The following is a 16,111-nucleotide window of genomic DNA, read 5'->3' as shown; positions in this document are numbered from 1 at the left end:
CTGGAAAGGGACGCAACTCTGCACAACGAATGTGGAACCGTACGCTTCTGGACAGAATCACAAATGGCCCCATAAGTAACTATAGTAATGATTTATTATAACTGCCCCTCTTACTTGGCTTCCAGGAAATTCTAAACCCTTTGTCGGAGACGCTGCTATCAGATGTGAAAAGTATCCGAAAGTAGTCATTTATCATGTCCTCGGTATCCGACATGTGGTACTCATAGCCATAGCGGTCCATCACCTGGAGAAAGGCATGACGAAAATACTTGAACACATTTGTATTGATAGAATTCAGTCTTGTGACATGGCGTTGTAATTGTAATGTTGTAGTTTTGTGAACAGATTAGAGTGTCCAAGTCTAATGTGTGCCCGGACACAAATATTGACAAGCATAAACTGTGGCAACCTTGCTATTCACATACCAACTGGGAAAGGCATATATACGTTGCATGGTAGCAACGATACCATATTCGACATATGATAATTACGCTTGATTACTAAAATGTTTAACAGTTTTTAGACAGTCCAACACAGTATTTTTGTGCAAATAAGTTGCAAAGGTTACATTGCCATGTAGACAGACAACAAACTTTTCTGCCAACTAGTATCCTAGCAGAATGAATTGGAAGCAATTTCCTAAACACTGATTCCTATCCATGTCATGCCAACTTTTAAAATATATAACCTCATCGTCAGGGAATAACCAGTCTCGATTATCCCCCGAAACAGATCCTACTGTGAGTAAAAAGCAAAATAGCCGTGAAAATTACATGAATGGCTCAATAAGAAAAAGGCGAACGTTAGGCGGTTAGGCTTTTCGGTGTTACATCATGGAACCATTCTTGAAATACTTTCTATGAAAATCAGATTGACACCTGTTCAAGTGTTTGATTTTTCGCATCATGACTATATATAGCCAACAGAACTGGATAAGTGGACAACAGCTGTGAAACAGTGGTCGCAGCATGTTTAAAAAAACAAAGTGAAATCACTACTAATTACCAAAATATTGTGTCTGCGCGTGATTATGTACACAATTGTACGAGTTAAAGTTGTGAAAAATACAGACAGTGGCGACGTTCCTTATGAGGTTCCTGTTGCAAGTGACGTAGAGTTGGAACTTCAGCTTAAGTGTGTGAGTGTTGTGTTGATTTAAAAATTAATTAATTAATTAAAAACGCAGGCTAAATGAAAAAAAGGTTGGACCAAGTTGAAGCAGAGTCCTCAAGACCTAAATGACCAATCGGATATCAAGAAATAAACTCGTCTTCTGACCTATCGCTGGATCTCACACAAGCGATATATGCCGCGGTAACCGGCAATTTCATGTAAAAAAATGAAAGGTGAAATAGTTTACGATTGTAAACTAACATATATGAATATCACTCTGGTAATCTCTATTTCTGTTCTAGAATATAAATATTCTACAGTAGTTGCTTTGTACTTTGTAGATAGCAGTATTGCGAACTTCGTCCAAACAGGGCTGGAGATAAATAAAACAGACGTGGTCAACTCCACCTTCAAGTGATCACAGCATGTTTGCAGTGACAAGGTGTCCACTCTCAATATTACATCAGTGCCCGGATCAATGATGTATTCACAGTATGCATTGTCTGGGTAGTTGTAAGGGAAGTTGGGTGATCGGATTTCATCACTGTAATCGTTGGAACGACCTCCACATGCTTAAGAGAAAAGATAGGGAATTGCCTTAAATACATCACTGTCCCATGTTAAAGATATATCAAATCCCACATTCATCCCTGAGTGCAGTCAACATCATCTATAGAACGAATGGGAGTATGCTCCCATCATAAATGGTATGGAATAGTGTCACCATAATATAACTGCAATTATCATAAAACTCACTCTTTATATAAAATATCGTGATGCATTAAAGCATTGAACTTAAGTGTCAATATAATCTTTACCTTCCTTGAAATAGGTTCATTATATATCCTATGACATGTTGAATACATATTTCGAGCTCTATTGTCTCATTAATAGGTTCTAATATATCCTATCTCTTCCAAAATAACGCACAAACTGCTCTCATTCAACTGAACACCTACCCGTATACGCGGATGTCTGGTGTCGCATGTTCTCTGTTGTTCCTGAAATTGTTTCAAACAAAAGAACACAATGGACGTTTAATCTATGACAAAAGGGAAAGGTTTTCCTTGCTTCCTTTTCTCGAGGGCAAATTGTGATCCACAAAATCCATTCAATAACATTTAATGTTAACCAAGGTATTCAAAACAACGAGTTATACCAACAGTTCCAAATTAGTACAGAGAAGACAGGAATGCACACTAAAACTATTGATCTCAGGGTGGTCACGACCAGAAGACATATTGCAACTGATTTACTTGTATCTCGTCATGTCAACACAAATAGTTTAATGGTTAGTAAAAGGGGACAGAACTACGAAAGTGGTTATTGTAAATGTGCATTAAATCGAATACCTGCATTTGCAACCATAGTTCTCATTCATATGGCACTGAAATATTTATTTGAAGACTTATTTGAGTTTTATTTCCTAAGTATTCTATCTCATTTGCGGTACAATTCTCCAATAAAACAATACAATGGTACAAATAAAATGTAATTCATAATGAACTATTTTGAATAATATATGATTGGTTTTAAGACATTAAACGATAATTGACAATAAGAGAAAACAATGAAAGCTTAAAGCTATGAAATATGAACATGAGTTGTTTTCTTACCTGTCATAGGATAGACAGCTGTCGAGGGTGAATGTTGGTCTATAACAAGTATAAAATAAAGACATTGATCAATTGTTAAATCTGGGTTGTAAAGTCTTGCTTATAATTTCCAATTAGTAAATGCAAACCACTTTCACATAAGCATGTGCCGGTCTATATCGTTGAAAAACATCACAATGAATGGTGTGCAACAATCCACATCCCATGTACATTAGAAGCAGATATCAAACCACGTCCTTGTGTTTGGGAGATACAATCATCATTTAGTTATGCACACCATAACACAATCCCCACGTATATTCAACACTTGGTGATAAACACAAGCTTTATTGTGTTTGTTTATTTGTTGTTTAACGCAGCATTCAGGAATATTCCATCTATATGACGGCGGTCTGTAAATAATTGATCCTGGACCAGACAATCGAGTGATTGATATCATGAGCAGCGATCCTAGCAATTGGGATCCGATGGCATGCATCAACCAAGTCAGCGAGACCGAGCCTGACCACCCGATCTCGTTAGTCGATTCTTACGACAAGCATAGTCGCCTTTTACGGCAAGCATGGGTTGCTGAAGACCTATGCTACCAAGGATCTTTCACGGGTCTTTGAACACAAGCAACGCTTCGTATTCTAATAAATAGGTAAACCTTACGTAGGATATGCGCAACAGTTACGGTAAAATAAAACAAAAAAACAATCACATACCTGGTTCATATTGTAGTTGGAATCCTTTGTCGACACCGCTACTATCGGAGGTGAAAACCACCCGGAAGTGATTGCCGGAGAAACCACCATTTGAATCCTCAGTCAGTTTGTTTCCATGTTGATCATATATCTGCAACATCACATCGCTCTTGGATATACAGTCTTAGTTGAGTCATTTACAATGTGAAGTTTACGAATGATATTTCAAAACTATGATGATGATGACAAGATATATATTCTATTATTGCGTCTATGATCGTATAATTAATATAAGTATATTCTAAATGTTATTACTTATACATATTAGTAAACAGTCTTTGATATCCGTTCTGTTTATCCAATAAGAAGCGAAGTAGAATACGATTATTACCAAATATACCAATACGTGCTGATATACTAAATGTATTTTTGAAACAAACAAAACAAAAACGAACGAGAATTCGCGCCAAAATATCACATCTTGTCATTGCGTGACCCTGTTAAATGTACTCTCGCTTACTAATGGCGTCATTGAACTGAAAGTGAATGTTTTTGTCACTTCTCGAACTAGTGGCATTTTGTACCACATTTAGGAAGAAGCGTATTACGCTTTGGAACTTACCAGAAACTTTGATTTACTGCAACGCCAGTTAGTGCATTGTCAGGCAACAAACCGACACCTAATTTTGTATGCAAATTGTGTGAGGGGTGCTACGGGTATGGCATGACACCTGGTATCATTACTGATTTTCAGTGATCCATTCATTTAATTTTCACCCCTATTTTGCCTTTCTGGAATCCAATGGAATCCATTTCGACGGATAAAGGGGACTGGGTTTTTCTGGAGTTGATGTCTTTTATTTATGTAAACGGAACTGGCCTCGTGGAAAAATACTAATTTTTGTGTGAATTTATGTTGCCATGGACGGAAATCATTTCAAATGAATAAGTCCGCATTCACCCAGAGACAGTGTCCTGTGGATTGTTGTGATGACCACTTCGAGCGCGCTTATGAAGGGATGTGGCTCACGTGACAACTTTCGAAAGGCTGTTGCTTCATGCAGTATGGGCTGCGCATTTGTTCCTAAAACCAGCTACTTAGTTATTCACGCTTTCCCATACTGGTACAACTACATTCTAATTGTTGACAAATATCATAGTCTCAGAGAATCAAATGTATCAGGTCAAGTGTCAAGGATGAGAGATATCTTACCCTCAGATGGTCACAGCACGCCTCAAGGCGTTTGTCAACTACTCGGAGATAGATGTCGGTGCCAGGGCTGATGATGTATTCGCAGTCAGCGTTGTTCATGTACATGTTGGGGTAGTTCGGCGATGTGATGGTGCCGGATGAGCTGGTGCTGTAACTTGATCCGCAGTCTAAAATGTAATTAGGTTTGTTCGTACACATCTGATGGACGTATACTGGAGAGCAATTCAGCAAGGTCATTGATGTGACGTTGAACCATCTAATACAAATGGTCCGTGAATTAGGAAGGTTCAAAAAAAATGAAAACTGTTTACATGTAATGCTTTTATCCAGCCTAATGCACACTCTACCTCCTCTTTTCAGTAAACATATAAGGTAGCCAATAGAAATGTATGGTGAGTGTGAACGTATTTCGTTTGTCAGTCAAAATGGTTCATTGTACATTCGTCTTAACTTACTGTTATAATGAGGCGGTGTGACATCCCGACCTGCAATATCATATAACAGTTGTAAATCAGATATTCACGGTAACACGTCATTAACAACTATAATAAAAATTTAAACAAACACACTTCCTATTCCTGTTGATAAAGGGAAATGGGTCAAGCACAAATCAATGCGTAGCTGTTTTTAATCCGCATTATAATCAGTCCTTGTAATGTATGCAGTACAATACTGTGACAGGTGCTTGGAAAACGCCGAAGACCCGGGTTCGATTCCCGACCTTGGTACAATGTGTGAAGGGAATTTATGGTGTCACTCACTCACTCACTCACTCACTCACTCACTCACTCACTCACTCCAAGGTAATCTATAACATAACATTTTCCAGACCATAACCAAGGGCTACTTAAAAAAACCTGAAACTTTACATTGAACTAAGTAAACAATCATTTAATCCCCACATTTCAGGAGAGCAAGATTTACTTTTGCATCAAAAGAAACTTCTATAATCTAATGATACATATTTGAATTACCAAGACTGAAATGGAATTGAGCAGTATATAAGTAATGTCGCGACAAGCAATGTTTAAAGGGGATGCAGATGTTAGATGCCGGGACACGAATTAGTCCAATTCAGCGGACTCTTAAACTCGAACCCACGATAAGCGGACCAAATCACTGGAAAGGGACGCAACTCTGCATAACGACTTAGGAACCGTACGCTTCTGGACAGAATCACAAATGGCCCCATAAGTTACTAGTTGTGATTTATTATAACTGCCCCTCTTACTTGGCTTCCAGGAAATTCTAAACCCTTTGTCGGAGACGCTGCTATCAGATGTGAAAAGTATCCGAAAGTAGTCATTTATCATGTCCTCGGTATCCGACATGTGGTACTCATAGCCATAGCGGTCCATCACCTGGAGAAAGGCATGAAGAAAATACATTGTGTTGATAGAATTCAGTCTTGTGACATGGCGTTGTAATTGTAATGTTGTAGTTTTGTGAACAGATTAGAATGTCCAAGTCCAATGTGTGCCCGGACACAAATATTGACAACCATAGACTGGATAAGTGGACAACAGCTGTGAAACAGTGGTCGCAGCATGTTTTAAAAACAAAGTGAAATCACTATTAATTACCAAAATATTGTGTCTGCGCGTGATTATGTACACAATTGTACGAGTTAAAGTTGTGAGAAATACAGACAGTGGCGACGTTCCTTTATGAGGTTCCCCTTGGAAATGACGTAGAGTTGGAACTTCAGCTTAAGTGTGTGAGTGTTGTGTTGATTTAGAACAAATTAAAAACGCAGGCTAAATGAAAAAAGGTTGGGCCAAGTTGAAGCAGAGTTCTTACGATATCTTTCATGTAAACGACCAATCGGATATCAAGAAATAAACTCGTCTTCTGACCTATCGCTGGATCTCACACAAGCGATATATGCCGCGGTAACCGGCATTTGATATAAAAAATGAAAGGTGAAAATAGTTGCAAACATACGATTGTAAACTAACATATATCACTCTGGTCATCTCTATTTCTGTTCTAGAATATAAATATTCTACAGTAGTTGCATTGATTTGTACTTTGTAGATAGTAGTATTGCGAACTTCGTCCAAACAGGGCTGGAGATAAATAAAACAGACGTGGTCAACTCCACCTTCAAGTGATCACAGCATGTTTGCAGTGACAAGGTGTCCACTCTCAATATTACATCAGTGCCCGGATCAATGATGTATTCACAGTATGCATTGTCTGGGTAGTTGTAAGGGAAGTTGGGTGATCGGATTTCATCACTGTAATCGTTGGAACGACCTCCACATGCTTAAGAGAAAAGATAGAGAATTGCCTTCAATACATCACTGTCCCATGTTAAAGATATATCAAATCCCACATTCATCCCTGAGTGTATTCAACATCATCTATAGAACGAATGGGAATATGATCCCATCATAATTATAAATGGTATGGAATAGAGCCACCATAATATAACTGTAATTATCACAAAACTCTTTATATGAAATATCGTGATGCATTAAAGTATTGAACTTAAAGGTCAATATAATCTTTACCTTCCTTGAAATAGGTTCATTATATATCCTATGACATGTTGAATACATATTTCGAGCTCTATTGTCTCATTAATAGGTTCTAATGTATCCTATCTCTTCCAAAATAACGCACAAACTGCTCTCATTCAACTGAAGACCTACCCGTATACGCCGATGTCTGGTGTCGCATGTTCTCTGTTGTTCCTGAAATTGTTTCGAATTGGTTTAGTTTTTCTTTTGACCGATCAGTAGTCACAATGTTTTATCAATATTGGTATAGGTACACTCATTACAAAGAAAGAAGGAAACACACATTTCAACATTACTCGTTAATGCAATACCAAATTAAGAAGCCGTCTAACCTCCATGATTATGGTTATCATGGTTATAATATATCTGTAACATTCAGTTTCACCTCCAGATGGGGTAGATATCATGGTAATAATATATCTGTAACATTCAGTTTCATCTCCAGATGGGGTAAATATCATGGTAATAATTTATCTGTAACATTCAGTTTCATCTCGAGATGGGGTAGATATCATATTCAGTTTCACCTCCAGGATGGGGTAGATATCATGGTAATAATATATCTGTAACATTCAGTTTCATCTCCAGGATGGGGTAGATATCATGGTAATAATATATCTGTAATATTCAGTGCCACCTCCAGGATGGGGTAGATATCATGGTCATAATATATCTGTAACATTCAGTTTTATCTCCAGGATGGGGTAGATACCATGGTAATAATATATGTGTAACATTCAGTTTCATCTCCAGGATGAGGTAGATATCATGGTAATAATATATCTGTAACATTCAGTTTTATCTCCAGGATGGGGTAGATATCATGGTAATAATATATCTGTAACATTCAGTTTCATCTCCAGGATGAGGTAGATATCATGGTAATAATATATCTGTAACATTCAGTTTCACCTCCAGGATGAGGTAGATATCATGGTAATAATATATCTGTTACATTCAGTTTCACCTCCAGGATGGAGTAGATATCATGGTATTAATATATCTGTAACATTCAGTTTCACCTCCGGGGTGAGGTAGATATCATGGTTATAATATATCTGTAACATTCAGTTTCACCTCCAGGATGGGGTAGATATCATGGTAATAATATATCTGTTACATTCAGTTTCACCCCCAGGATGGAGTAGATATCATGGTATTAATATATCTGTAACATTCAGTTTCACCTCCGGGGTTGGGTTGATATCATAGTTATAATATATCTGTAACATTCAGTTTCACCTCCAGGATGGGGTAGATATCATGGTAATAATATATCTGTAACATTCAGTTTCACCTCCAGGATGGGGTAGATATCTTGGTAATAATATATCTGTAACATTCAGTTTCACCTCCAGGATGGGGTAGATATCATGGTAATAATATATCTGTAACATTCAGTTTCACCTCCAGGATGGGGTAGATATCATGGTTATGATATATCTGTAACATTCATTTTCATCTCCAGATTGGATAGATATCATGGTAATAATATATCTGTAACATTCAGTTTCATCTCCAGATTGGATAGATATCATGGTAATAATATATCTGTAACATTCAGTTTCACCTCCAGGATGGGGTAGATATCATGGTAATAATACATTGTTACATTCAGTGTCACCTCCAGGATGGGGTAGATATCATGGTAATAATATATCTGTAACATTCAGTTTCACCTCCAGGATGGGGTAGATATCATGGTAATAATATATCTGTAACATTCAGTTTCACCTCCAGGATGGGGTGGCCATGTAGCCATGACCTGGGTGGTCGGGTTCTCATCGTACGTGTACAGAGTTGATCGTTGGTCATACTATCGCTTACATATTTAATACCTGAATTTGGACATTTACTTTCAAGCAATGTCTTAACAGTTTTGTAACGGCATACAAGTGTGCTTATAACGTCATTAAAGATGAAAATATCTGCCATAGTATTGGGAATAGGTATCATATGCGACAAAAGTCGTTTGTTTTAGAACCATTACGCGTAAGCGGGGACCAAGCTTTTGTCAAACTGTTTGCAAATCTTGTTAAAGGTCTTACCTGATGTCGTGTAGGCCAAGGACACCTGCAACATTTCTTTATCATGAAAGCAATCTGTCCTTTATTTATTGCCCTTATTCTAATATTTACATTTCTGATGGTAAACGTGTAACCGTTGTAACCTTATTAAACATGCATATGTATATAATGTTGAAAGATGCTCAATTTGTACTCTCAGAACGATCAACGATTCAACTATAACAGTGGATAATACAGTAAACTACGCTTATAACGAACCGATAATATGCAGCGTATATACAGCAAATGGCCAGGACTAAAAGGACCAGTTTGTTGTATCCGTCAGTTCGTTATAAGCGTGCTCGTTATAAACGTAGTTTACTGTATATAAACGATAAAGACAGGAACCTTAATTAAGAAAAGAAATTATCTTCTATTCTCACTGCATCCATGAGAACATCATTTAAATACAGTAAACTACGGTTATAACAAAATCAAAGGGACTGCTAATTTTAGTTCGTTATAACCGTTGTTCGTTATAAGCATATATGCAACGTATATACAGTAAATGTCCAGGACAAAAAGGACCGGTCTGTTGTTTTCGTCCGTTCGTTATAAGCGTGTTCGCTATAAACGTTGTTTACTGTATACTTAGTTACGTTTAATATGGGTTTGCTGATAAGTACTCATTTGAATAATGATACAGCGATGAATGACTTAACCGTCCTAGCACTCCTACAACAAGAAGGAGATACATTCCTTTAACCTCCACCATCGCCGTGAAATAACTGACGACCCACTGGTGATATTCGTTGTATTTATAGTGATCCCTATGTCGCAAGATATCGTTCACAGATTACACGTTTACATGTCCGTACTTGCTGCCTTATCGCCTCTGCATCACCAACCATCATCTATTCGAGACTAGTTTAACATAGAGATAGACAGACAAAGAAAATAGGATTTCACATCATTCATCCCCCATAATTTTATTTACCATGTTTTATATCGCTTTAATTTTTCGACATTATGTTCAAATCATTTGCAATTAAGTTTTAGCAAAAATATCATTTTAAAAAGAGTTCGCCTTTGATATATCATTCAGGTATTTACCAAATTTTACGATGTTGCTTGTTTATCGATCTTGAGAAAATTAAAGTAAAACCATTTAATGAGCAAGAAAAAAGAACTTGCGTGGCTCAGATTTGATTGTGTACTTAAAAACTTTAGTTTTCAAACTTTTGAGCGAGAATGGGGTGCAAAACATATATTCCATTGACAACTTTCTCTGCCTCTGTTGATACAAACACGAGACTTTTTTTCAAATGTCGCTGGCCTATAAATGAGTCAGCGAGTGCTTATTGCAAAAGAATCCGGGTCTTCCGTTTGAGCAAAGTTTCAATCAGCAGGCCTTTAAAGGCCATGGATCATTAAAGACTATATCCATTCTTATATTGCAAGGTTTAATTATTATTAAAGAGAATGAGCACACTAATTATACCAACATGCGGTTTGAGACCTGGCTTAGATCTCAGACATCAACACTATCTGAACAACTTGTTATAAACTTGTTATCTTTATTGAATGCTTCAGTCATTCTTGACGCTGAACTGTTCCAGGTTTATAAAGGCTAGTATATACCGTATTAAATGTATAACAATTCTTCCGTCATCATATCGTGATTTTATCTCGGGAAGATAGCAACTGTGATAGGGACACTGACAAGCGATCGTACCTCTACATATCTTATAAATGTCGCAACATTTATCGCAAGGCTTTAAGGGCCGGGGAATCTCACCCTGAGTCAAGAGTAACCAACGAGCTACGAAGAATTACGGATCATCTGTCTCGAGTGAATGGCAAGTGTTAATCCAGAGCCTTTATAACGGCATTCACTCACGTTCGACAGGTAATCTCGAGTAGGTTATTCTATACATTACTCGTTGACATTTCAAAAGAGACAATGAAGAAAAAACATACGAAATGTCAACCCGACAGCGAAAGTTTACTGAAGGCAGCCTATTGTTCAGATGACGTAATGTAATCCATTTGTGACGACATGAACAATGGACGTATTCTTGAAGCCCTGTGACATCGAGAAACGTTAAAATGCACATATGCAAATATCGGATATGCAGTGTTTATACCCCAAGCTGAAATTCAATCATTCAACTACACATTTCTCACTTGCGGGGATTATTCATAGAAAAAATATGCAATGTGCCTTGTTATCAGGCTGACAAAGGAAGCAAAACTCAAGATCATCGATTGGGCTGATACAAGGGCGAATACTGAGTTTACTTCCTCTAATTGTTTCATGCATGAGGCTGTGTGGGACAAATAAACCTTGACATTAATGTATTCCTACCTTCCCTGTTATCTGTATTTGCAGATGCTACAGTACACGTATCAGAAATAGCGTTCTGTCTGTTGGATAGTTTAATGTTTTGAACGTATTCCTTAAATATGTTACAGTCAATGCACATTATCAAATTTAACAACAGTTATTTCAATTTTCAGTTACATAAAAAACAAACTCGGAATACTTTGTTTTCCCATCAGTTTATTAAGATAACGAATGACAAACCTTTTGATGTTGAATTTCATTACCAAGTGACTGAAAATAAGAGGATTAACAGAAAACGTATCTTTCTTAAATTACTTCATTGTGCTGTTTATAAGACCTTTTGAACTTTTTGATAATTCTAGTCAAATAAATGGACAGAATAATCTGCCCATTTGTAAAATGTTTACAAAAGGTAAAAAGGCGAAACAATCCTTTTGATATTTATTTAAGAAATCTCTCCATGGTACTACATGTATTTCACTGGTCTCTATAAACTTGTTGTTAGTTGACTTTCTGCAATGAACTGATGTTTATTCGAATGCATTGGGTAAAGGGAAGTAACTCGGTTCGTTTGCGTCGTTTGCGACGGGTTTAGCTAACTCAGTGAAGTACCCTGTGTGTGAGTCTAGCGCATCGGGGAACATGTGCACAAACACACACACGGGAACATAACACCATGTATCCAGATCGGCTGAAAACATTGTACGCATTAACCTCTCTTGTCCATACACACACACGCACGCACGCACGCACGCACGCACGCACACACGCACACAAGCGCGCGCGTATATTCTCAGACTTAGCAACTTTAATGAACTAGTACATAAAAAGGTTGAGGAGGAACATAGCCAAGATTACCATGAAATAATGTGGGTTTTTTTGGAGATGTCACAGATTTGGAAAATGACTTAATTTCATCCAAAACAATTACGAATGTCCCTTTTGTTACACAGACTTAACTGTCTGTACCATGCACACTTCTGTTTCACGGAATTGAAGACTAATGTCCTGCAAGTCCAAATATTGACTTTCCATCAGTATCTTGCGCAACCTCCCTGAACCCGAAAAGCTGCTTCAAGACGCCTCCTCATTCTTTGGATCAATCTCTTGATTTGATTCTGAGGAATTCTGTCCAAATTTTAGGCCGTCGTTTTCGACAAAGAGACCCATCTGTCCATACGCTCAATTAATTGACTTCTGCTTTGCATGAGAAATAGGACAGAGAAAAATCAAAACAAGGAAATTTGCCAAAACGTTTTACTAAAGCCTCATGTGTATCGATGTTCTGAATTCGTTCAATCATGGTCAAATAGCTAAATCCCTTCCACTGATTTACCCGGCCGAGTTAGAAAAAATAAAGAATCCAGTGAAATCGCCCCATCTGATTTATATTTATAAACCTTCATAAAGATTCAGAGTGACCAAAAACTCTCAACAAGACTGCAGTATAAGAGGGATTACTGCAACTTTACAAAACTGCATTTTCCCTTCATGTCGAGCACTATCAACCAGCTCCAGCTTTCACATTTTTTCGAGCATGCATTTTCTAAGAAGAGTTCAAACAGCGTCATACGACTTTAGCTCAAAAAGTTGTTTGATCATAATTACAACAATCACGACGTTAGTCAAGATTTCAAAACGTTTTATAGTAGACATGGACAGTTTCAAATTTAGCGCATCAGTGACAAAAAAGATGCCCGATGCAATTTCCTACTTGAACCAAATGTTCCCGTGTTTTTCAGATGAAGTGTAGACTCGCCTTTGCATGTGTTTCTAACGAGTGCCATCAGTGGGGCAGGATACGCTCTTTTCGCAAACACCTGGTGTATCACTGTTTTATAGTGATTCGTAAACACATGCTCATGATATGGTCGGAAAGGGATTTTGTATTACATTTATTCATATGTACAGGTTCAAATATGGTGATGGTTGTCGGATTCGATTGATGTATGTAGATTGTAAACTGATGTCTGATATCTCTCAAGAAAAGAACATGACATCATAAATTGTAAAAGTGCTTGTTCCTAATATCCTTCAATGCTGTTGATGTCGTTTGCAATATTAATATGATTAATATTGGTGTCCTTTTTTTCAAAATATGTAGCGACCGCCTCCGTGGTCTATTGGTAGAGTGTTCGCCCGGACAGCAGAAGGTCCGGGGTTCGATCCCCGTCCCCGTCATAACAAAATACGTTAAATGATGGTACTTGTTGTTACCCTGTCTGACGCTCGGCATTAAGGGGCAAAAAGAAGGAATGGTCAGCTCGGAGTCAGTATGCTGCGTTAAAACCCATTTCACCTCACCTCACCTACAAATATGTGGCAATTGAACATTTTTTAGTTGTGTGACTATGGCCTTTCAAACTGCATGACAATAGACATATTACTCCTCCACACAATGCAATTCCATCCATCTTGTAGGAACTGATACATGTGACGACGAAGTTGTTCAGAATTGTTCGCTTTCTGATGTGATGTCATTTCCTTGTCTGATATGTAACTACCAGAGGCAGCTGGCATCATTGAAATATTAACTATTTGATAGAGATTCACATTACGGATTATCACTACATTTTTAGATTTTGTGATCTTTATATAACGAGATATGTCACGATGTGTCATATGTACTGTGTATTAAGTAGTAAGGGTTCAACCATATGCCATGTGCCACATGCCATTATCCCAAATCGCTTGCATCACAGAATACAAGCATCAGAAAATGCACAGGTTCGTTCTGAACAGAATTGAAATAAAAAGTAAATGTGCACCCAGTTTCGCATGTTCAGTTTAAAGAAGCTGATTCTGTTATTTAAGATCCTGATCTCAATGAAGCATTTTGAGGACATACATTTCGTCTACAGCAGAAGAGAAATTAAAGGGACCAGATTCGCCACTATAATGGTCATTACCATGCCCGTACTCGTTAGTTTCACCCCTACTAGTTAGTTTTAAGCAGTGGTCGTTAGTTTCAGCAGCGCTCGTTAGTTTCACCAGTGCTCGTTAGTTTCACCCGTACTCGTTAGTTTCACCCGTACTCGTTAGTTTCACCAGTGCTCGTTAGTTTCACCATTTCTCGAAAGTTTCTCACGTGTTCGTTAGGTTAACCCGTGCTCGTTAGTTTCACCAGTGTTCATGGGTTTCACCAAAGCGATAATGCGTCACTTACATCAGTGTGTGTTGAATCACAACGATTACAAAGACGATGGTCATTTGTTTTAAAGGAATCCTGACTTTCCGTGATATCCATCTCTTGTTGGTAAGGAGCAGGATGTGATTTCAGTTTACAAATCTGCGCAACATTATACACTCCCACTATGTACCTGCATTACCCAATAACTGCATAAGGGGTGGTCGGGTGTGCTAATGGTTAAACCCGGGTACGATTCCGACCATAGGGACAATGTGTGAAGCCTATTTCTTGTGTACCCCGCCTTGATATTGTTGGAATATTGCTTAAAGCGGCGTAAAACCATACTCACTCACTCACTCACTCAATAAATGCATAACTGGGCCTATGTGAGTGAGCTGGGTTTACCATTTGAGTTAAATATCACAGGAGGTCAACTTAATGTGGGAGAAAAGAGCAAAGCGACGCAGGTCTGGACGCCAATCACTTTGACCATGAAATGGAACGGTGCTGAAAAAACAAAGCAGAACAAGGGACGCAACTGTGCACAGAGAGCTGCGGCTCCTTCCATCACATGGCCACACGTGTCATTCACTACCAGGTTATAACATTAACGACACAAGACATCATATATGTTGTTTATTGCAGTTACAGCAAAGCTTTAAAATAACTAAAAATATAAATTGTCAATGCAAGAAAATAACCATCCAACATTTTCTGCCGAACAGATTCCACTTGGCGTAAAGAGCAAAAAGAATTTGAAATTATATGACTGGACCGCTGAAAATCAGTGATGACACCAGGTGATGATGACACAAAGGCATCTTTTCTGATTTGAATGATCAATCTTGGATGGGGAGATGCCCCCCTCGGAACCGGACGTGCCGCCATCTTGGATGCGCACGCCTCCCGGAACCGGACGTGCCACCATCTTGGATGCGCACGCACTATCCATAGTGCCCTCTTCGCGCATGCGCAGAACCACTTCCGGCAGAACCGGTTACTGTACTCCTCAGCTACTAAGGCGCACACGGCGAGGGATGTATCCGAAGGCGCGCCGGTTGTCTTTGCACAACCCCAGTTTCTCACAGTTGTGGACGATGATAGGGTAAGGTAGCAACTATTTCCTATATTTTGGGGTTTATCAGTCGGTGATCCCATTGAAAGATAGAATATTGGGGAGCCGTACGGTTGTTTGCTTTTTCAAAATAAGTCTGCATAATCTGGTCACCGTTAGATAAAGCGATCGTAGCAATGTCACTATCGTAAGTCACATAGATTAACATACTTTTTGTGAAAACATGCCCTGTCACAGCATGGTATTTAAGAGACCTTCTTACACTAATTTTATTAGCAGTGTCCCCAAGGGTACTATCTGTGCCGGACCGCTTCCAATACATTAAAATACACAGATATTATTAAAATATATAGCTTGTAGAGACACTACTGGTCAATTGGAGACATGCAATTTGCGATCG

The 16,111-nt window shown here is 38.2% G+C and overlaps 1 protein-coding gene across 1 annotated transcript in view; it reads right to left on the bottom strand.

Annotated features, from left to right (window-relative positions):
* Positions 1-9,221, bottom strand: part of LOC124131977 (cubilin-like) — a 30,339-nt gene extending 21,118 nt beyond the window's left edge. The window contains exons 1-11 of the mRNA XM_046495535.2: positions 9,202-9,221; positions 7,286-7,327; positions 6,733-6,896; positions 5,860-5,989; positions 5,084-5,113; positions 4,629-4,795; positions 3,437-3,566; positions 2,730-2,768; positions 2,073-2,114; positions 1,522-1,685; positions 115-244 (exon numbers count right to left, since the gene is read on the bottom strand). Coding sequence (XP_046351491.2) covers positions 115-244; positions 1,522-1,685; positions 2,073-2,114; positions 2,730-2,768; positions 3,437-3,566; positions 4,629-4,795; positions 5,084-5,113; positions 5,860-5,989; positions 6,733-6,896; positions 7,286-7,313 — 1,024 coding nt within the window. The 5' untranslated portion in view covers positions 7,314-7,327; positions 9,202-9,221. The remainder of the gene's footprint in view (positions 1-114; positions 245-1,521; positions 1,686-2,072; positions 2,115-2,729; positions 2,769-3,436; positions 3,567-4,628; positions 4,796-5,083; positions 5,114-5,859; positions 5,990-6,732; positions 6,897-7,285; positions 7,328-9,201) is intronic.
* Positions 9,222-16,111: the final 6,890 nt, after the last annotated feature.

This window comes from Haliotis rufescens, unplaced genomic scaffold, assembly GCF_023055435.1.
Source record: "Haliotis rufescens isolate VD_foot unplaced genomic scaffold, xgHalRufe1.0.p SCAF_20, whole genome shotgun sequence".
Classification (NCBI taxonomy): domain Eukaryota; kingdom Metazoa; phylum Mollusca; class Gastropoda; order Lepetellida; family Haliotidae; genus Haliotis; species Haliotis rufescens.
The sequence above is the reverse complement of the archived record's forward strand: the minus strand, read 5'-3'. Positions and strand labels throughout refer to the sequence as shown.